At 39.0% G+C, this 26,912-nt stretch overlaps 1 protein-coding gene and 1 non-coding gene across 3 annotated transcripts; both read right to left on the bottom strand.

The window, feature by feature from the left end:
* Positions 1-828: 828 nt before the first annotated feature.
* Positions 829-25,556, bottom strand: HAUS6 (HAUS augmin like complex subunit 6). 2 transcript variants are annotated; one of them, XM_042455306.1, is made up of 16 exons: positions 25,335-25,556; positions 23,929-24,024; positions 20,578-20,656; positions 19,259-19,391; positions 18,300-18,447; positions 14,727-14,792; positions 14,377-14,431; positions 14,084-14,257; positions 12,391-12,584; positions 10,455-10,584; positions 9,900-10,002; positions 8,293-8,386; positions 6,336-6,393; positions 5,188-5,370; positions 3,859-3,994; positions 829-2,156 (listed from the first exon to the last, which is right to left on the bottom strand). In XM_042455306.1, the coding sequence occupies exons 1-16, from the start codon at positions 25,457-25,459 to the stop codon at positions 1,189-1,191; spliced, it is 2,742 nt and encodes a 913-aa protein (XP_042311240.1). In that variant the 5' UTR covers positions 25,460-25,556; the 3' UTR covers positions 829-1,188. The 2 variants fall into 2 exon arrangements, with proteins under 2 accessions (XP_042311240.1, XP_042311241.1); XM_042455307.1 differs by lacking the exon at positions 20,578-20,656 and having other exon boundaries at positions 25,335-25,352.
* Positions 6,467-6,597, bottom strand: LOC121924558. The gene has a single exon (XR_006102663.1).
* Positions 25,557-26,912: the final 1,356 nt, after the last annotated feature.

Here is a 26,912-nt window from a genome sequence, read left to right as displayed (position 1 = left end):
GAAAACAGGAGAAATGCCATTTGTTTTGTGCTTTACAAAACTGTACCAGTAGTCTAGTACTGGTACAGCGCTTTAGAAATAAAGTTTAATAATAATAATAAATAATAATAGTGGCACTCCAAGAGTTATTTTAAAAAACCTGGAAAAATTGAAAAAAATGCAATATTAGCCCCCTTTACAGACTGAAAATCATTACTTTAAGATCCTAAAATACATTATATATCATTTTACTTGAGATGGAAGTTTAACATTTGATAGATTAATAGTAATGTTCATTTAGAAAAAATTGTTAATTTGATTTTTTTTAAAAAAATGTTACAAAGTTACAAGGTCTTGAACTGTAAGGAGCCTCTTTTCTTTTGCCAGTTAGAGGAAGGGCAAAAGGAAACCCCATAAAAACAGAAGAAACCATGAACATCAGTAAAACAAAGAAAATTATTTGTCTTCTCTGGTCCTCCATAGTGTCAAGAAGACATAAAACATTGCCGTAAAAAGAACAGCGAAAAGAAAACCAAGACCAACAACAGCAATGATGTAGGATACTGTGCAGTCTTATATGAAACTTTACCTGCTATATACACTCATCCCTCCATATTTGCGGCTTTGATATTTGCGGATTTGGTTATTCACGAAGTTGATTAATAGGTCCTTCAGTGTGACTCTATGGTCAACTTTAACTAAAAGTTGCACTGAAAGACCTAGAGATTCCTAGAGAGAATACTCTACTAGGCATTTGTAGCTCCTCCAGTGCAGTTCTATGATCAGTGTCTGTTGGACGTTGACCACAGAGTTGCACTGGAGGACCTAGAGATTCCTAGAGGGGTGTCATCTCAGGTAAAAACATGGTGTTTTGGGTATTTGCGTTTTTTCCATATTCACGGGGGTCTTGTGCCCCTAACCCTAGCGAATATGGAGGGACAAGTGTATTTTTAAAAGATAAAAGATAACATGGGGAAATAAACATATGAACATCTTGCCTTAAATGTTTTATTGGTCATTTTAAAAGAAAATATTCCATAATGCATTTTTTTCAATTTTTCCAGAAAAAAATTGGTTTTGGAAAAACCCTGGAAAAAAAATTCTGAATTTGTCTGGGCCTTCACATCTCTAGGTACTCTGCAAAGAAATACAAAGCTCACCCCATACACAAAAACCACGAACACTTCTAGCCACAAGGTCAGATTTGTACTATCCTTTCAGTTTATTACATAGATCTCCTTGATTCTGTACATCCAATTTCTCTCTTGCTTGTACTGGAGAAAAGGGAACTTGAGGGGAGAGAGGGACCCTTCTTTCAAGAGTCGTGTGTGTTGGTGCCTTGACAAGTTCTGCATCAAATGCATATGGTTTTCCAGAAGAGCTAAGCACATCACTTGTTTCTAAGCCCACTGAATGAAGACTGAAGTCTGATCTGCACCTTGAAATTTGATTTCTAGAAGATGAGTTGTCAAAAAGAGTCTTTTGTAATGCTTTATATCGTTCCCGAATAGAATATAAATCCAATTTGTGCTCATTTTCTGTCAGATAATCAGGCAAACCCTTGCTGTCTTGGGAGTTTTCTTTTCTTACTTCATCAGACTCATAATCATTAATACTATTAAGACTTTCAGACCCTAGTTCCTCTGGAAGAGTTTCTTGAAGTATGCCAAAATGGATAGCTTCTTGGCTATCAGTACAAGTGCCACCTACCATTCGAGAAGTATCCCACGATAAAGTTGTACATGTTGAAGAATTCTTACCTACATAAGGTGACGCTTCTGTTGAGTTCCCCAGATTATAACACTGTTTGCTCACATATTTATTTACAGCCTTGGGGCCTACCTCTGGATTATCGGTTACACAACATTCTGGAACATGTGTCAATCCCTGCTTGAAAAATATGTTATCCAATGCACATCCTTGGTGGGTTGACAATTCATTATGACCAATAACTGTCTGCTTTAAGCTATCTGAAGACTGCATTGCCAGGAGGGGAGACTCTGCTGAGTCAGACATGCACAATGACATAAAGCATGCCATACTTGAATCTGTCTGGTTTCCAGATGCAGGGACTGCAACCTGTGGTATGTCTTTTGTTGCTTCAGTATGATGTGATTCTGCGTTTGAAGATCCTTCAGCCTGAATGGCTTTTTTCCATGAGCTTCTGATTTCTGTAACTAAAATTGAATCAGGAAAATGTTATGTGTAACATTTAGTCTGAAAATTCTTAGGGTGCCAAATACTAATACAGAGACTGCATTTACAGTATACAATGGATTATCAACTGCATGTGGGCCTCACACTGAGGAATTTACTGGGCTGATCGAAGGGCTGGTCTTCTGGGAATGGATATTAAAATACTAACCTAGAACATATCTCTGGCCTTTACAGACTGAAATGTATGGTGGAGCTAATGCTTGCCTTTCCCAGTTAATGAAGTCTTTCTTCTTACTTATTTGGGACAAGTATCACACTTATCGTTTGGCTCTCTGATAAGCTCTAACAACTTGTGTTCCACTTTCCGAATGGAAATTACACTTTGGCACATCACTCATCTAGGCCAGCACAGAAAAGTATCCCTCTACAAAATTGTCAGAATCAACTTGCTTCTGAATCACAGAATCATAAAATAATAGAGTTGGAAGAGAACGCAAGGGCCATCCAGTCCAACCCCCTGCCATGTAGGAAATCCAGATCAAAGCATCCCCGACAGATGGCCATCCAGCCTCTGTTTAAAGACTTCCAAGAAAGGAGATTCCACCACACTCTGAGGGAGTGTGTCTCACTGTCAAACAGCTGTTACTGTCAGGAAGTTCTTCCTAATGTTGAGGTGGAATCTCTTTTGTTGTAGCTTGCATCCATTGTTCCGGGTCCTAGTCTCTGGAGTAGCAGAAAACAAGCTTGCTCTCTCCTCAATATGACATCCCTTCAAATATTTAAACAGGGCTATCATATCACCTCTTAACCTTCACTTCTCCAGGCTAAACATCCCCAGCTCCTTATGTCATTCCTCATTTCTATAGCAGTACTACTGAAACTGGTGTTCCATAAAGTGGGTGAATAAATCATCAACTGACAATCTGCAGTGAGGGTCTAGGAAATGTCTCTGATACATTGAGAAAAATATGCCAGTTCTCCCACATCAGAAAGCCTAAAAAAGCTTGCATAGTATCCAATCACTGTAATTCCTGGTCCTGGTATACACGTCTCAGTCCTTTTCAGGGGAAATGAGCGCTATGGGTTTACTTAACACTTCAGTATCTTACTAACAGTTATAATTAGTAAAACAGTTTCTTCTGTTCTGTGGGGTTTTTTTTTTAAGTTAGTTTTAGATTTTACAGTTCAAAACCTTATATTTCCATTTCTGTTTCTTTTTTTTTTAAACTGAATTATGTGTAATTATTTTCTGAATAAACTGTACTTTTAAGATCCAAACATGATTATTTTATGTCAAGCAAAGATATATGTAACAAATTTTATGTTCCAAAAGTAAAAAAGTGACTTTTAGTCTGTAAAGGGTGCTAGCATTTTTCAATTCTCAAAAAAAAATTTTTTTTAATTGAAGAAATAGTTTCTTTTCCTCAACTTTAACATTTCTGGAAATGTTATATCTCTACACTTGGTACAATCCCGTAACTATGGAATACTAGTTTAAACAATCCATTTTGCATATTTCAGAATTCAAGAATACAGTCACTAGCTGCCCAAAACAGATCGTAAGTCTATGATGTTATGACCATTTCACCTGATCCATCAAGAAACTCACTTTTTGTAATATGGATCTATCATACAAGAGAACTGGGTCCCCAAAAGTTTAACACTAATTTTAACATGGTTTCTCCCTATGTAACTAACAGTCATACTCACTCAGATACTTACTCAGATTTTCTGGAGTGCGTGGAATCTGTTTCCTTGTTAAGAAAGGATCTGAGATTAAAGTGTCAACCAGGTTATCCAGATCTTTTCCTTTTCCTCCAGCATTTTGTGGTGATTCAGACACTACCACATTTGCTACCTATAAGAATATGCCAATTCCAAAATTTAAGAGAAATTATATTATAACAATGGAGTTTCAGTCAAGTTCTAAACTCATGTTTTCCTATGAAGCATTTCAGAGAAGCTTTGTGAAAACCTGGAACAGAAAATCACCACTCATTTAGTCCTGCCAAGCTAAAGCAACTTTAAAAACAATTAATGCAGTCACTCAAGTCACAACCAATTTTTATCAGCTGCTAGCTAACCTAGTGCCCTCCTCAACTCAGACCTTCCAGTTCTGAAACTAAGTAGGGATCAGCATTTTTTCACCTGCTGGAATTTTTGTACTACAAGGATAACAGCCTGTGAGATGAGCCAGAGTACTGTAGCTATGGGTTTTGAAGCCAAAGTACACAGAATATAAAATTCATGAGTAACAGATGAGAACCCCATGTGAGGAAACCTAGCAGCTTAAGAAGAATTATATTGCTGCCAATACTTCAGAATGGTTTGGCTGTATTTATATCTTAACAACCACTCCATACAAATAAAATTCCTACATGGATAACATATTTGTATGGGGGAAGGAGCTGTCTCTGTATGTACAAATCCAAATGAAAAGGACTTGCCTGTATTACTATATAGACATAGGACTGAAATTCAAGGACAGTCACACCTTACTACTATGTGTCCATGAAATGCAGTAAGTCTGTTTTGAGTAACACAACCCTCATTTATATTCTTCCCTTAATTATAGACCCTTTCTCACTATTATTATGTTTATAAGGAGTGAAAAATGACAGAGATGAAGAAGTAATGAGGGCTAAAAATTTAGACCTATTTCCACTGTTCATTTTACTGCAGTTGACAATGTTCTGCTCTTTGGCCTGTTACAGACTGCCAAAATAAAGCTGCTTCGGGTCTCTTTGGAGGTATGCTATTTAAATGATGCATGGGTCCTAAGAGTCCGGAGGTCGCACCAAAGCCACACTCCATTCCTAAGCACCGGAGTGCAGCTTTTGGTGTAGCTTCCGGATTCTTAGGATGCATACATCATTTAAATAGCATACCTCCAAAGAGATCCGAAGCAGCTTTATTTTGGCAGTCTGTAACAGGCCTTTGGCAACTTAAGTATTTATTAAATTAGTACAGCCAAAAAAAAAAAAACATTTCAGTTGTGGTGAACTTCTAGCACTAATGTTAATGATTAAACAACATCAAACTATTTCTCACCTCTTCTGCCAGCTGCTCTTGCGCTCTCTTCAGAAGATCTTCTCTTTTAACTGAAGATGGAGTCCGCATCACATTAGTTTGTCTTTTCTTCCCAACTTCTGCTGGTTTACCTTTTCTCCCTGTGTATTTTAAGATTTGAAAATCAGAATGCTCTGTCCTTGTAGGAGTGTCAGCATTTGATCCCTGGGGGAGGAAAAAAATACAGGTTTTACATATTTTAAGACTGGTTAGAAACGGAAACTATCATACTTGTCATAACTGCAGATTAAAGCAGTACCACTGCCACAACTACTGAACTGTGCTTGTATTCAATTCATAAGTGCTAAGTAGAATTTGGGATGCTGCTATTGGAACAACCCAGTCTTCCTAAGCATCTGAGAGATTATAGAATTTAGCAACATATAATCCACACTGCATTACATTGCATTTTACAAATAAATAACTAGAGAAGCTACTCAATTTAGCACAGGTTGTAATAACCAAAGCCATCAAGCAGGGTTATATAATCCAGTATAGTCAATTAATAAGATCTTTGCAAGCTGATGGGTAATTTGTATTGTCATTTCTACAACGTGACCAGTCTGTATTCAGCCTTTAATTCTGACATGGGTAAGAACATTTTGGAGTTGGTGATGGACGTGTTTTAAACAAAACTGTGCTGGAGGTCTTTAGCTGTAGCAATTAAACTACAACAGGCATTTTTGGGCAGGAAAGAAACTAGGCAGTACAGGGGCTTAAAAAGGAGATTTTAGGGTTACATATGGCCAATGGGTTGCACTTTCTGAACTCCTAGGAGAGCTAACTGGTGAACCAACTAGTCTGGTGAACCAACTAGTCTGTGATTCAGTTTCTTCAAAGTAAACAACCATTCTGAGCTGCATATTATGCATGTGATAAATTCTCAGTATAAACATGCTGATAGCTTCCTAGAAGTGAAGAATCTTCAGTGAAGAATCTTTCAAGTCTATGAATATGTATAGGCATACATACTCAGTTTGACTGTCTCAAAAGAACATATTAATTCTTAAATCTACACTATCTCATCAAACAAGAACTCAAGACCACTCATAAGCAGAGTAAAAAGAACTTGGTCAATTTATTACAAGGGCACTCCCCAGTAAAATATACATAAGCTAGAGATGGGTTACCTTTTCAAAAGTCTTCCTGTTTTCAGATTCCTTAGCCAGGTTAGAAAATATGATATTCCTAAGGGAAAAAATAATGAATATTACCAGAAATACAATTAAGTTATGTAAAAAAATTTTCTTCAGCTGCTGGAAGTTGTGTGCCCCGTATCTGTCCGTTACGATTTCCCTCAATTCGTCCCGGTCATCAGAAGGCGGTTTTGTTATAGGGAGAGCTTGTGACAAGTAGAGCATGGCTTTTCTCTATTTGAGTATCAGCCTCCCAGATGTATAAAAAATTACAGTGCAGATGGGATGTGAATTGTGTGGATCTTAAGATGTTGTTGAACTACAATATCCATTGACTCTAGCCAGCACAGTCAAAGATTCGGAATGCTGGGAGCTGTAGCCCAGCATCTGGAGGGCTGCATAATTCCCACTTCTGGATTATAGCAACAGGTATACATATAAATTTGAAAATATTTTATCTTGTATTTCACAGAAATGCTTTTAAATAGCCTATAAGAAATTGCAAACTGGTAAAGGTAACGTTTTCCTTGACAAGATTGTCTAGTCATATCCAATTGTAGGGGGCAGTGCTCTTCTCCGTTACTAAGCCAAGGGAGCCAATGATATCAAAGACAATCCCATGGTCATGTGGCCAGCATGGCTTCATGGAATGCTGTTATCTTCCCACCAAAGTGGTACCTATATTTCTACCTGCACTTTTTACATGCTTTCGAACTGCTAGGTTGGCAGAAGCTGGGACTAATTATGAGAGCTCACCCCGTTGTGCAGCACTTGGGTCTCAAACTGCCAGCCTTGCAAGTGTCAGAGATAGAATCTTAACCGCTGAACCAGACATTGGTAAAGATCACAAAAGATGTTGGAGTCAAAATACTAAGTTTTGCCCTATTAGACGCAACTATTCATTGTAGTTTAGGATTTTAACTCGCCTCTTCCAGTCACTTGACCACAAGAGCAAAAAGAAAACCACATATATAGCTGGCCAAATAATCAGCTGGATATGTGGTTCAAAAGACTTCAAAAACAGGAATTTTATGTAGAACTGCATTTACAAGGTACAAGTTGGTGGTAGAATTACATTTTCCAGAGATGCTTCCTAGACCTGAAAGGAGAAGCACGAGTGATCCCTTCCATGAAGCTGACTTCTAAGTACAGAAGAAGTAAAGCAAAGTCATTTATCTCTCCTGTTGCTCCCAATGGGTCTGGTGACTCCAAAGTATGAGGAAATGGTGAAAGTGGCAGACAAGGGAGCAAATATCTAATTAATTGTTAGGCTGTACTAAAGAGTTCAAATTTAGATTTAAATTAGCACCTCCAATCACATTTTCTTAAGGCCAAGGGAGGACAACTGTGGGGTGACTAGGAGCCACTTTTTGCTTTGGCCATATGCTTGCAAGCCTCCCATTTCAGATTAAGTTTTTCTGTGCTCTTTTAAAAAATACCTAAAAGTCTAAATTCATTTAAACAAATTCATTATAAAAGAAATTAAATAATAAAAATGAACAGATGATAATTTGATTCTCTCAGGTTTGGAGATCACAATTAATAGGACAGTGACAGCAGCAGCACCAACACATCAAGAGCACATGGCACGTGAATTCCTTGCAAACCTATTCCCGTTGCAAATAAAAAGCCAGTTTTCCATTTAATTATAGCTTGCCAACAATTATTTAATTAACTATATTGGTCAATTACAATGTCAGTGCATTTAGTGGTTTACCATGGAACAGATTTTCATGGTGTTTTAAAACTTCATTTTTCAGGCAGTGTTGACAAGCTGCAAAAAAAGGATTTGGGTGCTGCAGCTAGTCCAGTTTTGCCCTAGATAATCTCATGTTTAGAAGTATAAATACAAGAACCTGAGAAGTGTTAAAACAACCCAATCTTTTCCAATGTATGTCCCTCTATTTTTCATAGATCAAATATGCAACATAAGGATATGCATAAATCATACCTCTCCGCAGTTACCACAGTTGAACAGTCCTGACATCCTGATGTTTTATCAGCTCCCTTACATTGATCTACTTGGAGATTCTTTTTGGTTAATTCTAAAACAAATTTTTAAAAATTAGAATCACAATTTAGCCTTCTAGTTAATTAAATATTACTTATATAAAAGACAAGATGTCTTTTATTATGGACAGGAGCAAATGTCCCTCATTTGATTCAGACTGCATGGATAAAGCTTCAGCTGTTATACATATATTAGCAACCTGCCTAGCAAATTGTGGGAATACCTGAAATCTATAGCAAATCCAGTTTGCCATTTACAGTTGGGAATAAATACACACATTGGTAAAAGGACAAGGAACCAGTTTAGTCAGCTGATAAAGTGGGCAACTATGGATAGTCCAAGACTAATTTCCCTCCTGCTATTGTTTGCATTTTACCCACTGCAATGTTTTTCAGTCTAAGGGCCAAAACAGACCAGCAAAAAACACCGGCTTTGGGATGGCATGGGGATGTGGCATACACATGGCACATGCCCTGACAATGCCCCCAAGCTGGCATCACACCATCCCGATGACTACACAGCGGGCGGTGTCACAGCATTTCTACGGTGCGGCATTTACACATGCAGCAGAAGGGGAAAGGGGGCAGCAGGTTGGTGGTGAGAAGGAAAGGTGGTGGCAGGAGGGCCTTCAGTCAAACTATTGGTGTGCAAGAAAGACAAGGGAAACCAGTGGCCTTTAGAACCATGATGGAAATGAGGGTTGCATGAAGCTTCTTTTCAGGGTCCCTTAAAACCACCATGCAACTGCACTGATTGCTTTATGTGGTGGTGTCTCCCGCTCTTTGCCTACCCATGCAAGCTCACTCCCTTAGCTAGTAGTGGCGGCGGTGGCTGGGAAACTCTCGCAAGGCTTTGGCACAGGGCATTGCTTCTGTGGCTTTGAGTAGTGCCATTTTTTTGATAGACTGATCAACTGGAGCAAGGAGCTCATGGTGGCAAGGGAGAAATGGCAGCAAAAGAAAGCTTTCGAATTTGGGACTCTGCTTAAGCTTTGTGAGCCTTGTTGAGGCTTGGCTGGCAGGCTGAAGCTGTGCTGCTGCTCCTGCTTTATTTCATCAAACAGGTTGAGAGAAGAGGTAGTAGAAGAAACAATGTTTGAGGGGGGCACATTTGAAGCTGTGTGGGGAATGCACTCTGGGGAAGGAGTCCAGAGACATAGTTCAATGCTCAAGCCACTACCCCACGCTGGCCCCCATGGTGATATTAATGGTGGCTCCATGATATTTTATTGCTTTCTAAACTAGTGTTCTGTCTCTTTTTGCCAAACATTTACATACACATGCACTGTTAAGCCTATGAAAATGAAGCACTGTTTACTTGTTTTCCAAAATATTTATTTACATTTATATACAGCTGTCATTTATGAAAAGTTTTCATTTCATTCTAGAACTTAAACATTCTTATTTCTGAAAAGTAGTTAGTGGAGTAAGACACTCCTTACTGAACATTTCAATCCCACTGCCATGTTCTTGAGATATGAATTCAGCTTAAAGGAACAACTAAAGCCCTTAGATCAGGCAACCAAAAAGTTAACTTCTAAAGCTTACCTGGAATTGATGCAGGATACTGGCCAAAAACACTGCTTTTATAAGCTTCCTCTGTAGCAGGAGTAAAAGAAAGGGGTGACATAGCTGGTAATAAGTCAAGTGCCTAAAACAAGAAAGAAAATCAATGTTACAATTAAGAATGTTTTGATATCCAAAAACCTAGACTTATATGAACTAAAACATTTCTATATCAGTCTATTTTAAAATCTAAAATTGTTTCCTTCATATTTTGCAATATAAGGTTTCAGTAGTAAAAAGGTGAGGAGGAAAACAGAGAGATTTTAAGGTAACTATTGTGGCCATAAATGCAACTATTTAAAATGGCTCAAATGCATGGCATTAACCATCCTAAAAATACTGAAGGGTTCTAAGTGTCATAACAATATACTATTTAGAACTGCATTTAGCTTAATAATTAGTCCAATGAGAAAAGATGTTTCTATTGTGATTTTTATAGGCCAATTTCTTCCCATTGCATTTGACAAATCCTTTTGAAGTATATATAGTTCTTGTTGAGTACATGCTCAGATATTTTTCTGCACTGGAAATACTTACAGAGTTTGGATATTTAATTAAATCAAAAGGTGCATGGCCAAGATAGGCTTTCCATTTCAAATCCCATTCGTGTTGTTTTTCAGCAATTGATTGGCTTATTGATATATGGTCCTCATGTTTTAATTTTAGCCTGTAAAAATATTAATACCCAAGATATTTATTGGGTTATGTTCATTACTTTTATTCAAGCAAATGCAAATTTCACAAAGAACAGGTTTTTCCAGCAACTTCAAATGCAAGCGTTTTGTTATGTAAATACAGCAGCTGTCAAACGTAAGGTATTTCCTCTGTACATTAGTTACAGTTTAATTGTGATTCATAATCATAGTAAGCAAAAAGATACTGCAAAAGCACAAGTTTTACTTAGAGTCAGCTTCCAGGTGACTTGGGGGCATGGCATTTACATGCTGAATGCCCCCAAAATGTCTTGAAGCCTCCCAACTGCCCAGACATAGACAGCTTCAGGATACTCCAGCAGCACAGTGTTTACACGCCACACCCTGAAGCCAGTTTCCAATCCCAATGTGGGTGCCACAGCTAGCTTTTTGCCAGCCAAAAAAGGAACAGCTCTTTGCTGCTCCTTTTTCGGGCGGCTTCAAGGTGGACTGGGGCTCTGGCATGTGGTTACCGCGGGCCTCAATCTGGTTTTGGAAGGGGCAGTCTGCTTTTGCCACTTACTCAAATTTAAAATTGTAGAAGTACTCAAGATCAGGGTTGTTTCTTTAAATTACTACATTTGGCAAATACAAAAATGGTAAGATGGTTTCTTAAAATTTCATAATATTCTTTTAGTCTGTTAAAATTTTATAATGATTTCATACATTTACAATGACTTTATACTTTTAAATTTTATTCTTTCTTTTGTTTTAATATAAATTTATAAGTGAAATTTTAACTATTATCTACTGTATGTTGATTGATGTTTGTTGATGTTTGATCAGTGGATCACAATAAATCTATATATATTTATACATTATTTGGCAAATACACAAAAGACACGAATAAATCTGATCACCAGAAACCAATTAAAGAATGCAAGCCTAGATTAATGATAGGACTGAGCAAATAGTCCTAGCTATGCTTCATTACAGATGCTATGGATATCAGCTTGTTTAAAATTTTATTCAGCCAACAAAATACAAAAAAAAAAGGTCAGTGTTGTTGCTCAGATGTAACAGTGAACAGGAACAAGTGATAATTCACATGCACCATCTTCCCTTCCACCCCACATACCTTACAGAACTTGTTGAATCAATTTCTGTTACCTCCGAAGTAGGAAAATCTGGTTTAAGTAATCTCTGCAAACCAAGATTGATCCTGGTTTGAAGGGACTATTCAAACCATAATTTCCTCTTCTGAAGTCATGGGGACACTGTAGTTTAACAAACCCTGGAAACAATGAAAGAAGGTCCAGAACGGACCAGCATAAAAAGCCGGCTTCCTGGTGTCTTGGGGGCATGGTGTGCAGACGACACACTCCCCCAAGACACCCAGAAGCTGGCTTAAAGCCAGACAGCTATGCACATATGGGCCCAGCTACCAGGCACTCCAGCAGCACAGCATATACATGCTGCATGCCGCCAGTGCACCTTAAAGCCAGCTTCCAGCAGTCGCAGCCAGAAAAAAAAGGGCTTTTAGCCGCCCAGAAAAAGAGCAACTCTTTACCGCTCACTTTTGGGTGGCTTCAAGGCGGATTGGGGCCACCAATTTGCCTTGAGAAGGGCAGCTTCAAGCCGCTCCTTCAGGCCATCTATTTCAGCCATAAGTTGTGCATTCTGAGCAGAAGAAGAGTGTTCAAGTTCAGGCCATAATTTAAGTAAATCGAGGTTTTTACATGTGAAATGGATGCATAAATCTACACTCAGATTTTACCTGTTAATCTGGAAGGAGGCAGTGCCCACAGAATTCAATATGAATGCCAGATTTCCATGCTCACCTAAGTGACTTTAGTCCCAAGAAAGTCTCATTCTGGAGTTTGGTCTTGCCTTCAAAATACTGAAGATCCAATTTTGGTGTATTCTTATCAGTGTGTCCACGCTCATCAATCAACATTTTTATGGCTCTGATTAGTAACTGGATGACTGTTAAAATGTTTAGTTTTCCTTCTTCATATACATTCCCCACAGGCAACTATAAACATTGAAAACAAGGAGTTTAGTACATAAATATGCTGTCATAAGACCCAGTCACCATTCAACAGTAGAAAAGGAATAGTGCATAATGTAACACAAATGGAGGGGGGAAACCGTGATTTAGTTACTATTCAATAAAGATACAGCAAAAATGGCTGTGCTCTTAAATTTATGATAATTGAGTTTCTCTCTTTATTTCTTCTTCCATATTCTGGCAATTTATTACCACTGTAGAATGTACATACAGCTTCTCCTACTGGCTCTCCTACCAAATCTACCATTAGCCATGCACAGGTTAAAAATAAATCTTCCTGACACTAGAATATGATGGACAAAATGGGTCACACAGGTTAAGTAATTCCAAATGTATGTGGAAAACATCTATTTTGCCATTCACTTTAGATAGATAATGTTATCTGTCCCCTACTCTGCAATCCTTCCTAATAATTATGGGCTATTCATCCTAACAGGAATTCACAGTTCAATATTGCATAGGATGCCCGGAGAATTACTTTTTTGTGCTTCATCTAGCAGTTCAACACTTGTGAAGACATAATTCAAGCCAACTTTTATAGCTAATGATATATTAGATCGTAAGGAAAGTGTTTCTACAGGACACAGTGCCTCATAAAAACATTTCCCCTTATTTATAGTAACGCCTCTTGACATATCTAGCAATATGATATTAATTAAAATTAACTAAAATTTCTAGGCTGATACCTAGAAAAAAATTATTGTAAACATTTATATGGAATTGAAAACTTTTAAAAATTTATAAGACAGGATCCAAAAAAACCCGCCTAATGTGCCTTTTCTTAACTTAAAAAGTTAAGGTTGTTGGTTTTTTTACAAAAAAAATTGAGTACAATAGGTCTTCCACTCTGAAAACGTCTGAGGTTTTTGCAGTTTCCAATTTCTACTAAAGGGTGTGAGAATCTAACCCACAACCAGCAGTTCATCATCCTAGAATCATCTCACATTCCAAACTCTATCCACATGTCCTACTCATGCATGCTGTGGCACTTGTAGTGTCTGCAGTCCACAGGCCTCACAGAGTGACCTGGTCAGCTGGCCCTTATATTCTTTCCCCTCTTTACATTCTCATTTGTCCCCATGGAACCTCAGACATCTCCCTCAGTCACCACTGCTACAGCTTCTTCCCTGTCCCCTTCTCTGTCTATTGCCAGATAGGGTCAGACCCAATCCATCTTAATTCTCCCAGCAAAGATAAGGAAGGAGGTTGGGTGTGTTAAAGCAACAAGTGTCACCAAAATAATAATAATAAAAAGGAGCCTGACAATCTCAGTCAGGTCAGGGCTGAATCCCAGAGGCAGCTGAATTCAATTAATTCTCTTGTCTCATCACAGCAGGAAATTCTTGGCTTTTCTTTCTCTAATCTAAGCACAATAACCAATGGACATTCAATACCACACAGCTAAAGCAAATGAAACGTAAGTTAGAAACATAAAATGCAGTGTCTAAAAAGCAAAAAATTACCTTGTGTATTTCCTTTTCAACTTTTTCAAGCAGGGGCCTTGGAATACTGATAGCAACACTTGTGCCATCTAATACATACTGGTCAGCATGACCCTTAACAATTGAATCCACAACTTCTCTTTCTTTGTCCAGTAGTTTAAGTGCTTCCTTTATGACTTCCCATGAACAGCGAACCTTGGGGCATTGGAGAGGAGGAAAAGGAAATGAAAAAACACCTTGAAAAAGCCAAAATAATAATAAAAAATAACAAAATGGAAATATATACCTGCAAGTAAAAGGGCAAAGATCCTTACCTTTTCGATTCTCTGTGTGGTGATACTTTGATTTTGAGGAATACTTTTTCCTATTCTGCCCAAGAAAAAACACGAAATAGTTTTCACTGACAGTAGGAGTAATACTTCTTAATTAAATCTTAACATATTTTGTCAATGGTATATAAATTTAAGCCATTCAGCAAGATAGAGCACAAAATTACATAAATAAATATCTAAAACTTCTTTCTCTCATAACTTATCATACCCATGAAATGTAATGCTACACAGAAAACGCATTTAAAAAAACAGTTTAGAGGGAAAACATAGAATTATAGAATCATCTTGGACAGAAACTTACAAATGTAAGCAAGTTAACACAATACACATACTTTTGGAGCTGTTTGTCCAGATCTGCATTTTCAAATCGTAAATCTCTTATTCGTTTAGTTAAAAGCCTGTAGAGAGAAAAATAAAATTTAAAATCCAGTTACGAGATTAATGCAAGCTAACCCGATAAACGCCTGCTAGTTAGAAATACAAAATTTTCAGAAATGTTGAAACCATGGGGCAAAAAAACCATGGAATGGGAGGGAGGTGTAAAGCATAGAAATACAGGGGGGGGGGGGGGAGAGACTATATGGAATTAGCATCTTTTGCAGATTGAAAGGCACTTTGTTACTACAGGAATATGAGGTTATACATACAGTAGACTACAACTATGTAACGTTATTTGCCCATTCTGTAAGTTATTTTAATTTTTTGTTATAAACTGAACTACAATGACCTCTTTGGTTTTGCCACTTTATAAAAAGAGCAGGCAAAATAAATAAAAATAGAAGAAACCATCAACAATATCAAAGCTCAGAAAATTATTTTGTCTCCTCTAGTCTTCCATTGTGCTAAACAGATACCAGTCATTCCCATAAAAAGAAGTGACAGAAGGATACTAAGACCAGGAATTGCAATGACAAGATAGTGTATTCCGGCTCAAATAAGTCTCCCTGTTGTTATTATAAATATTTGAGGGGTGAGGGAATATATGGATACCTTGCTTTAAACATTTTATTCAACATTCTAAAAGAAAAACAGGAAAAACAAATTTCTTTCAATATTTTCCAGGCCTCTCCCTCTCTACTATCAGTGAGTGAATCTACAACTAAAGCATCCTTGATAGATGACCATGTATCCTCAGTTTCAAAACCTCCAATAAAGAAGTGTGTACCAACTCTCAAGACATTTATCAGCTTTTACAATCACAAAGTTCTTCCTAATGCTTCATTCCCAAATGATAAGAGCAACCATGTACTCCTTACTTCCAAGAAAACAACACTGCAGAAACAAAAGTCCAAAAACACTGCAGAAATTATCCAATCTGAGACTGCTTTTTAACTGCCCTGGCTAGTACTGCCCTGGCTCAGTACTTGGGAATCCTGGGAATTGTAGTTTTTAACCGTCTAATTAAAAAGATTGTATGTACAGCGCTGTGTAAATTTACAGCGCTTTCTAACTAAATGTTGATGATGATGAGGATGAGGATGATGAGGATGTGGCACCAGAGCTCTCTGACAGAGAAGGTTAAATATCTCACAAAACTACAGTTCCCCAAATTCCCTAGAATTAAGCAAGGGCAGTTAAAGTACAGTGGACCCTTGTTATACGCTGGGGTTTGGTTCCAAGATCCCCCGTGTATAACAAAATCAGTGTATGCTCAAGTCCCATTAGATATAATGACATAGCAAAATGGTATCCTTATAAAAATGGAAAATCAAGGTAAATTTATACTTTTTTGGAACATTTTCAAACCGTGTATGCTTGAATCCGTGTATAAAAAATCCCTGTATAAGAAGGGCCGACTGTAGTCTCAAACTGGATTATTTCTGCAGTGTGTTTTGGACCAAAGAGCTGTTCACAGTGAGATTTTCTGTTCTTCTCATAACCCTGAAGTCCCTACAGTCTCTTCTGGAGGATTGACGAACCCTTTAGAATTGCTTTCTCCCTGCTGCATTGAGGGAAGTTGTTTTGTTTGCAAATGGGTAGAGATTTAAAATTATGTAATACACTGTCATCTTCCTATTAAGAGAACTGTATGAACTTTATTGTATAACTCATTGTTCTTTTCCATATGGACAGAATATGGATAATCTTCCACTATGTGACAGTTTGAGTTATTCAAACTATTTCAGTGTTTGTTACAATTGGAGCTTTCAATATAACACAAGTGGGTACTGAAAAGTTCCCAGCCTGACACACTTCCCAAAATTTGAATGTAATTTTGTAGCTATAACTTGAAAGAGTGTTCTTTTGTCTTGTAAACTGCCAATCTGCAGGATCACAGCTCTACATTTTGGGTTTTTTCAGATCATTGACAGAACCATGTCACCAAAAAATGTGGAATATTCAAGTGCTGAACTCTGGGCTAGTATAAAGTTCCTGTCCCAAAAGAAGAAAACTCCAAAGGAAATCCATGAGTGTCTCATGCAAACATTGAGTGACAAGTGCCGATCATATTGAACTGTGAAGAAGAGGTGTGCCAACCTTCAGCATGGAGAGTAAGACCACAGATCTAGCAGGGTCTGGGAGGCCTTCAACAGTGTCAACTGCTGAAATTGTTGAATGCATTATTGCGATTTTGGCAGATCAGTGAATCTCAGCTAAAACATTTACCTGAGAACACATTGGGTTTATAACTCATAATATAATTAATAATCATTTATTTATATTCCGCTTTTTCACAGAGGAATCATGAGCTATAAAGAAGCTGTCTGCCAAGGAGATGGCGAAATGTTTGACTTCTGACCAGAAACAAAATCAAGTGGATACTTTCAAACTGATTTTACATGATTTTGAGAAATCCAGTGTTAATTTTTTTGGAATGATTGATCAATGTTGATGAAACATGTTTACATCACTATAATCCAGAGACCAAACAACAGTCCTTAAAGGTGGCACTGAACGAAAAACAGTGAGGGAAGCTGTGGAAAAATGTTCTCTTTTTGCAGAACAATGCACCTGCTCACAGGGTTGGCAAGATAATGGATGTTTGGAAGAATCCTTGGGGTTTGAGTGCATAGACCATCCACCCTACGCACTAGATCTTACTCCATCCGAATTTTAAAAGAAGGTGGAAAGTAAGAAAATTTTCGAATGATTCAGAGGGGATAGCTACAGGAGAAGAGTGTTCAAGAAAGGCCCTCTCTCCAGTCCATGTGCCATGGTCCCGGACTCAAAAGGGATAAAAGATCTGTTGGACTTGATCCCCTTACTCACTGCCATTCCCTTCTCATTTTGTGTCAGGGAACTGTAAGCCACTCTGAGAGCCTTTTTGGCTGAAGAGTGGGGTATAAATCGTCCAAATAAATAAATAGTATTTCAGAGAACAGACATCAGAATTTTGGGGGAAAGGGTTAAAGAAACTTGAGAAACAATGTGCTAAATGCATTAAACTTAATGGTGAATATGTGAAATAGCACCTAAGTTTCATGGCTCTAAGGCCTGGGGCAGACTGCCCAAAAAGGGCAGCCTGCTGGCAACCTACTTTCCTCCAGATCGAAGCCGCCAAACCGCATGGCTTCCCTCTGGAGGAAAAAGAACCCAGGGAAAGTGGGCTCTTTTTCCGCTGCAGGGCTGACGTGAGTGCGCCACTGGCACACTCATTACGTAAGCGATACTCAGCGACGTGCAGACGCCGCACGTCGCTTACATAACAATGATGGTGCCCGTGTATGCAGGGCACCGCCATTGTTATGCCACCCATGGGTTCTAGGGTTAGGGACTGTGCGGTTGCCACACAGTCCCTAACCCTAGAATCAGTGCCGGTATGCTGCTTGTTGGCAGTATGTACCGCACCTATGTCATTCTCTTCTTGGTCAGGCAGAGAACTTTTCAGCAGTCCCTCATACATAAAAACATAATATCCAGTACTGACAATCTGAAATCTACAAATTTATAAAAACTCAGCTTACTGTGATTTTTTCTGAAGCTCTTGAATGAGCAAGTCTTCTTTCTGTAGACTTTGTAAAAATCGATTTTGAGACACACGGTATTTTGCATCTGCTATACTCAACTCTGGCGATTTTGAACTCACAGCGTCTGGACAGGGTATGTCAACATCTAAATAAAAAGTAAAACATTATGCTGCATCTCTCAAGTCTTTTATACTAGGGACCCCTCCTCTAAATGAGGATGAGAGCTCAAGGATCCCTGTGCAGAGCTGTACACATGCAATCTACTATGTACACAAAAATACGTGGGCTTCAGTACTACTTGCTTTCTATCCCATCCTTCAGCAAAACTTCCAGTGCTTTCATTAAACACAGCATAGATAACAAGAAAACTACGGTTTTCAAACTCTATTTTGTAGAACTTTATCAGGGGATCTGCAACAGTCACCCATGGCAGGAATGGTATGCAAAATGCCGTAACAGACAGCTTGTTCATCACTGAAGAATTTCTACAGCAGTCTGCAGCCATACAAGAAAGCTGGGTGTATTCTACAATATATCCTGGTTTAATAGGACTCATAAACACATTTCAGAATCTTCTACAACATGCAGACATTCTGTAACAGGTAGATTTATGCAGGAAAAGTGATGGCACTGTTGTTGTTGTGTGCCTTAAAGTCGTTTCCAACTTATAATTCCAAGGTGAATCCATCATGGTGATTTCTTGGTAAGATTTGTTCAGAGGGGGTTTGCCTTTGCCTCTTTCTGAGGCTGAGAGTGTGATTGCCTAAAGTCACCCAGTGGGCTTCCATGGCTGAGCAAGGATTCGAACCTTGGTCCCCAGAGTCGTAGTCCAATGCTCAAATTACTACACCACACTGGCTCACTTTATGGCATAAACTTCCCCAAATCAAATTAGGTACCATCTTCAAAAAGAAAGCATTTCAAGAATTATATATTGCTGTAACACTATTGTTTACCTGCACAATCTGCTTTAATATGTTGCATTATGACATATCTTGAGAAATGGAACATGAGATGAATGAACTTGGGACCACCGGGAGAAAGGAATAATGATGCCACAACTGGAGGGAAGTTTTTTCCACATTCATCCTAAATTAAGAGGATTAAGAGGAATGAGTTTGAAAAAGTGAACTGCAGCCTACAATACAATGTTTTATATTATGCTTTAGCTACTACCTGCTTATATTCACTTCAACCAAAAATGCCAACAAGCAGAATGTGCCAAATAGCTTTTGTTTCCCTGCCAGAGTTCACTATACCAAGTCTTACCACTACCTGAGGCTGGTACAGAATGAAGCAGCCATTCTGGTACAACAGATTGCAAATGTAATCCCTCTTCTCTCCTGTGCCACACAAGTGATTTTTCACAGTACGTATACGCATAGTCACAGCACTACAGCAACAAGCCTTGTTATGCTCTCAAGGTATCATGGCAGAATCAGTTTCATTCTCATGCTAGCACTGGTTGTCTTAATTTCAGCTGCATGTCCTCAAAGACAGGAATGGGCAACTGTGCCTCTCCAGACTTTTCACTATTGGCCTATGCTAGTTCAGGCTGATGGGAGTTTCAGTCTCACAACATTTGCCCATTGTGCTAGGCACAATGCTCATGCTCATGCTATATAAAGGATACCAAATGGAAACTTTAAAAAAAAAAGGAATCTTAAGAGATACATTAATCTTATCGTCTTAAATTTACAAAATCATAGAGTTGGAAGAGACCACAAGGGCCACTCAGTCCATCCCCTGCCATAAAGGAATACATAATCAAAGCAGTCTTGACAAATGGCTATCCAGCCTCTGTTTAAAAACCTCCAAAGGAAGAGATTCAATCACACTTCAAGGCAGCATATTCCACTGTCTAACAACTCTTACCTGTGGAATATGCTGCCTCAAAGTGTTGTAGAGTCTCCTCCTAAGTGCAACAAACTTCACTGACTGTTACTATTGATGGTGCTAAGGCAAGCTTTCCACTTTTTAAGTGTATCGAAGAGAAGAAACAAATGAGAGGGAAAAAATTAAAAGAGTGGGGAGCACTGTGGCCTTCCTTTTAAGCTGTTTCCCTCTTCTGAATGCTTCTTTGATGTCATTTTGAATTATTTCCCCAGCTGAAGAAAAGTTTCAAAGGGTGAAAAAATGCTGACAGAACAATGCAAAAAATTCTCTCCATTATCATGATACAAACTCTGAAAATATTTTTATAGACCAACACAGGCATACCCTGACACATATGAGACAAATACATGGACGTCAACTCATTCTTACTAATACTTACTGAAATTCTTCTTAGCCATTCATAACACTGTTTTCTAAATTCAGAATCTGTCTTTTTATCTGTAGGTGGAAAACAAAATCTTTCCATTCCAAAGGAAAGGAAAGAGACACATTTCAAAATATGCTCAAGAAGCCAAATATCTCCCTTGACATAACACAAAAAGGGTTTTGGTATTACATGAAAACATTAGCAAGATATTTTGTTTTCTGCAGAGCCTCAGTGGGCAATAGGGACCCTCCAAATGTTGGTACTACCACTCTCATCATTTCCCCCACCACTGAATATGCTGATATAGAATAATTTAAGAAACGCCTCATCCTATCCATTCTAGAGTTATACATACAAAGCTGTAGTGCATTCTCAGACTGGTTTCAGTAGTACAAATTCAAAATGACACCATGTTGGCTTTGAAAATCGAAAGCATCAAGTAATGATTGTTGCAAGGAATTATCGCTATCCCTGAAGATCCCTAGAAACTTCAGCTCTTCTAAAATAATGTGGCAAGGATTTAAATCGACTCTCTGCCTTGAGTGCACATGGACGCTATTTTACAACACCTATACTGCCTTCCAGATAATTTCAGAACAGTGAAAGACTTTGTTCGTTATCTTTAAAGGATCTTCAAATCAAAGTAGACTGCCCACTCTTTAATATCAAATGGAGAGGGTCCTTTCCACATTCTCTCAGTGGCAAAAGCACATCCTTCAGAACACAATAGAGAACGTTCTCTTTGGGTAGTAACTCTATTATGCAATGCTCTGCCACAGAAAGTCTTTCACCCACTTTCTCAGACTTCATCCCTTTTCCAATAAGCATTTGATCTACCAAGATTATGTATTTAATTGATCTCTTTTGTTTTAAAATCTATTTATCAGGTATACCACTCTCTAATACACAACATCTGAGTTACACTGAACTCAGTGAAGTTACTTCTGAGCAAAAACGCACAAGAACACATTGCTAGTTGTTTTAACATAGTTTATAAATAACTTCTGAAAATTATTTTTAATTTATTAGTCATGGTAAGCTTTGTATGAGAATAGGTTATTATGCTCCAAGGAGCCCAAGATCTTCAAGGAGTGCCTCAACTCATATGAGCCTAGCCACTCTTTTTCAAATGTTCAGTGTTTATAGAAGTGAGGAACTACTATTCATGCATAGCTATGTTCTTCAAAGAAGAGTATTTCAGTAATGCTGTATTTTTCAAAAACAAACATTAACACACCCTTATAAAGACTTCAAAAGGAAGCACAAGTTCTTCAATTTATCACAAGTCTGTGCTTCCACCACCTTGTGACTCTATAACGAACTTCATCTACAAAAAGAAGACTTAAAACATAATAGCCTGAAGATATTGTAGAGAAGCCCTTCGTGTCTCTCTCAAGCCCTACAAAAATAGTTTAAATTTTCAAGAAAGGATATGAAAAAGAGGGAAAGGCAAAGAACCACTTTACACTTTTTCTTGAGCTTGCTAGTAACATCCCAACAGCAATAGTAAGTACATTTCTATAATGCTTATCAGTGCACTTAAGCACTCCTTAAGCGATTCACAATGTGTAAGCTAATTGCCCCCAACAAGCTGGGTTCTCATTTTAGCGACCTCAGAAGGATGTAAGACTGAGTCCAGACTGAGCCCCTGGCTGGTATTGAACTCACAACCTTATGGTTAGTGAGTAAGTAGCTGCAGTACAAGCTTTTAACCACTGTGCCACCATTTAACCACAATCCCCACCATTTAATCAGCATTACCCCCTCATTGGGGTGAGGAGGCAGATAAGTAAGTTATTTCTCATCCAACAAGAGTAGATCTATTATGAATTACCTACATATCACACTATTTCTTTTGAACCCTTCAAAATCATTTAACACAGTCTTATGAACATCAACATCATCACATTCTTCCATAATTTCCCATGGTGTCCCATTATATAGATATAACTTAAAAGCTTTTAGAAGCATAGAATTCTGTTCTTCGTACCATATTCATAATCCTCTTAACAATGCAATCACATCTGTTGAGTAATTACACATCTCTAAAGAGACATCTGTGACTACACAGACATTCAAGGGATAATCCCCTTGTTAAATTTTAATAGCATAACAACAACCAGGCTATATACTTATAGCCTTACCAGCATTTTGGACAACATGTCAGGGCTATCAGGAGCAGTGTCTTCTGTGTTGTAGGCATTCTGAAAGGAGCCTGATAAGAGCTACTACTTGGTTTGTTTCTCTCCTTACACCTGACCAAATAAAATGAACTCATTCCAGAGGGGTTCATCATCTGCGCTTCACATCTCTGACCTCTTACTCCGCCCAGAGGTCAGCAGAAGCTGTAACTATCCTACTTGTCTCAGGTAATGCACCTGTGAGGAAGTTTGATCCCAAGTCAGACTACTGACTGTCTTCTCTTGCATACAAAGGTAGAAGTATTTCTTATCTTTGTTTACATTCCAGAGCATATGGCATTTATTCCAGACCAGAATCCTGACTGATACAGACAGGCACTCTCACCAAACCTATTGCTTGCATTAGAACTTATGCCATGTATCTTATACTCTATAGGCTATACTGGGGTACATTTCATCCTTCCAATTTATATGAGCAGACTGAGAAGTTGCCATCTGAATACAGTGCACCCATGTCATACGCAGATGCACCATACGCGGCTTCAGCATATGATGAAAGCCACCAGGGACCGCATGGGGTGCAAGGGGCAGCATGTCCCATTAAGAGTAATGGGGTGCGCGCCCATCGCTGTGCACCGTGACATGCACAAGCCCCATTATTTTCAATGGGGCTCGAACATACACTTTTTTATGTGGAGGGGGCTGGAACGGAGCCCCCGGGTAAAAAAAGGGTGCACTGTATATCTAGCCTTTAACATAGTATCCAGGGTACTGTGGCTGTAGAGTAACCAACCTGGCAAGCTTGCAATTAACCATCACCAGAAAGAGTGTACTAGTGTAGAAGGCAGAGCCAATCCTGATCCGGGAAACAGTGGCCTGTTACAGACTGCCAAAATAAAGCTGCTTTGGGTCTCTTTGGAAGTATGCTGTTTAAATGATGCATGGGTCCTAAGAGTCCGGAGGTCACGCCAAAGCCACACTCCATTCCTAAGCACTGGAGTGCAGCTTTTGGTGCAGCTTCCGGATTCTTAGGATGCATGCATCATTTAAATAGCATACCTCCAAAGAGACCCAAAGCAGCTTCATTTTGGCAGTCTGTAACAGGCCAGTATTTGATTCAGCTAACAAGACTGACATAAACTGTAGACAACTCTCAGTAACCTTAAGGAGATTTTGAGTAATAAAGCATTGTTCAGTGATATCAGAGAAATGTTATTCTTACCTGAAGGTCTCATTACAATGTGATTGGTCCAGCTTTGAAAACAAGAACCACGCAACGATATGAAAAGCATCTTTGTTCGGTTTATCAAACATGTCCCTTTGAAAGCAAGAAAAATCAGCAAATTAAACAACTATAAAACTGACAGCGGTCAAGGAAAAGGAATATAATTACCCCAAGTGCTATCCTGGAATGCTCATTAGGTCTTCCCTGTTTCCTCCATGGGAAAGTCCCCTGGATGAGCTTCATGACAGCAGTAAAACAATGTTTTCACCCTCAACCACTTAAAACCTCCACCAGAACAGCATTTGTCTTCACTGGGCTTCCTTTGGAAAGTCTGTGGAGTTTTATCGCATTTCATTATATAAAGGCCACACTACGACAGCACTGAGAAGACTGGGTTAGCCATGAATGAGACAGCGAGCTGCCCAATTGCTCCCTCTGCAAATGCAAGCAGTTTGACAAACTCAGACCTCCCATTTGTCATTTGTTTATTGTGATGCCCAACCGCAACCATCAGGCATGTTCTTCCCTTAGCCAGACATGAGATATTAACCAAAAAGGAATCCTCTGGTCTGGGCTTGACTCCCCTGAAATTCTAGCAGCTATTCTGTTACTTATTTGTCCAGGACCCTGTTTTATTGCAAGCACAACAAGCTGCAACACACACACACACACATACATTAATACAGAAAGTACTGGGACATACACATTGTTTTGCTTCCTTTCTTCCCACTCTATGAAGCTATGATTACCATACGACTTGCCATTTCGATAGAGAAGAAAGAAGACCTTTTAAAGCACCAATGTAGTTGATTTGTAATATTATCTTTCTCATTTTGCCCTTTTTTCAAAAAAATTGTGTATTATACAGTAACAAAGACAGTAGGTTTGTTAATAACTGTGCATTTCAACCCACAGGGACAGAAGGAGGAGGGCCCACATGCAGGAATACCCTTCCACACCATCTGAACTGGGGACAACCATCATCAACTACATCTTGACCAAATGCAGAGCTATGACTAATGCCATCAATTTGTTTCCTTTCTCCTGTATGATGTTGAACACCTTTCTTTGCCTGATGAAGAAGCCAGTGGAGCTTCAAAGGCTTGCAACATATATTTTGTGCATTTTGGCTGGCCCCATAAAGGTATCACTGTGTTATGGATTTAGGGGGCAATGTTATCCCTTTGGTTGGCCCCATAAAAGTATCCCTACTTCCTGGATTTGGGATGCTATTGTACTTTGCTATGGGGCCAATATATATATATAAATCTATATAGACACACTAATATATTTTGGTTGGCCCATAAAGGCATCCCTGTTCTGTGGGTTTGGGATGCTATTGTACTTTGCTATGGAGCCTATATATATCTCTCTCTCTCTTGTGGGTTTGGGGTGGCACTCACATTCCCAGGTGGAGGTGGCAGGATACCTTCCCGGCCGAGGCTCCCTCAGGGTCGAAGCCCAGGGCCAGGAGGCCGTACCAAAGGTGCTCCTTCTCCCAGGAGCGAGGCGAGGGCTTGGCGCTCATCTTCAGCCAAGGCGCGCCTCTCCAGTCCTTCCTCAGCAAAACCTCCTCGCCGCCATTTTGTGCAAACCGCCAAAACCGGATAAGTAGAAGAGTGGGGCATTACGTCACAATAAAGCCTTGGGGAGCATTGGCCAATCAGAACCCGGCCTTTGGGGCATGCGCGCTGTGCGACGGCGAAAGGCGACGGGTTCGTCCTCCCAGCATGCACCGCGCATGGCTAGGCCTAGACGCTCCCTAGAGAAAGAGCCATAGAGTTGCCAACAGTGGTTTCCCCAAACTGTGTGTTCTAAAGAGAGTTTGGTTTTTTTTGGGACTTCATTTCCCAGAAGCCTCAGCCATGTTGGCCAATGGCCCTGGATTCTGGGAGATGGAGTCCAACACAGTTTGGGGACCACTGTTATAATGTCAAGGGGTCTTTAGGGATTTTTGGACTTCAGTTCCCGAAGCCTCGCCATGTGGCCAATGGGCCGATCCCTGACAGGGCACAGTTTGGGGACGACTGCTATAATGTCAAGGGTTCTTTAAGGGATTTTGGACTTCAGTTCCCAGAAGCCTCAGCCATGTCGGCCAATAGTGTAGGGTTCTGGGAGCTGAAGTCCAAATTAAAGAGCACAGTTTGGGGCCCATTCTTATAATGTCAAGGGTTCAGCATTGACTTTGGACTTCAGTGTGGCCACAACCTTCACTGGATCCTTTTATATTCTATTTCACTCCCACAACTGTATAAATATGCTTCATAACCTGAGTCCTTAATCTCTCTCTGCTGTATCTGAAGAAGTGGGTTGATATGAATGGTATAAATATAAATATATGAAAGCTCATGCTGAAATAAAAATGAGGCGCTGCCACGGTTCCCTTTTTCTGTCTTCATAAGTAAACACAAGTTACAGTTCATATACTTAAAAAAGAAGTTAAGATCACAACCAAATGGCACATAATAAAATGGTACATAGAGGACATTTTATTAGTATGGTAAAAAAAATTAAATGACAAATGGCAGAGGATAAAACTGCACGCAGAGATTGTTTTCCTTTGTTTGCATATGGTCACTTGTCATTAAGGCATAGTTTAATAAAATATTAAATCCCAAGAAAATGAAAAGCAAGTCTGACAGTAAAACAGAAAAACATCACAAACGGAGAAGGCTAAATGTCTCACAAAACTACAGTTCCCAGGACAGTTAAAGCGGTCTCAAACTGGACTATTTCTGCAGTGTGTTTTGGACCTAAACTCACTCTTTCAGAAAACTAATGTTTTTTTTTTAAATCCTTTCTTTCTCAATAGTACCAACACAGTTGCTACAATTTTCTATGAGGAAAACAATATGGACTTATTTTGGTGTCAATAAGGATCAGTTACTTTATAAACACTTTCATATTTCAAATTTAGTTTTCTCAGGCATATCTAACCAGCAATGCTGGGTTAACTTCACATGAGTTTCCCCCCCCCCCCC

This window comes from Sceloporus undulatus, chromosome 2 (assembly GCF_019175285.1).
Source record: "Sceloporus undulatus isolate JIND9_A2432 ecotype Alabama chromosome 2, SceUnd_v1.1, whole genome shotgun sequence".
In the NCBI taxonomy this organism is placed as follows: domain Eukaryota; kingdom Metazoa; phylum Chordata; class Lepidosauria; order Squamata; family Phrynosomatidae; genus Sceloporus; species Sceloporus undulatus.
The sequence above is the reverse complement of the archived record's forward strand: the minus strand, read 5'-3'. Positions and strand labels throughout refer to the sequence as shown.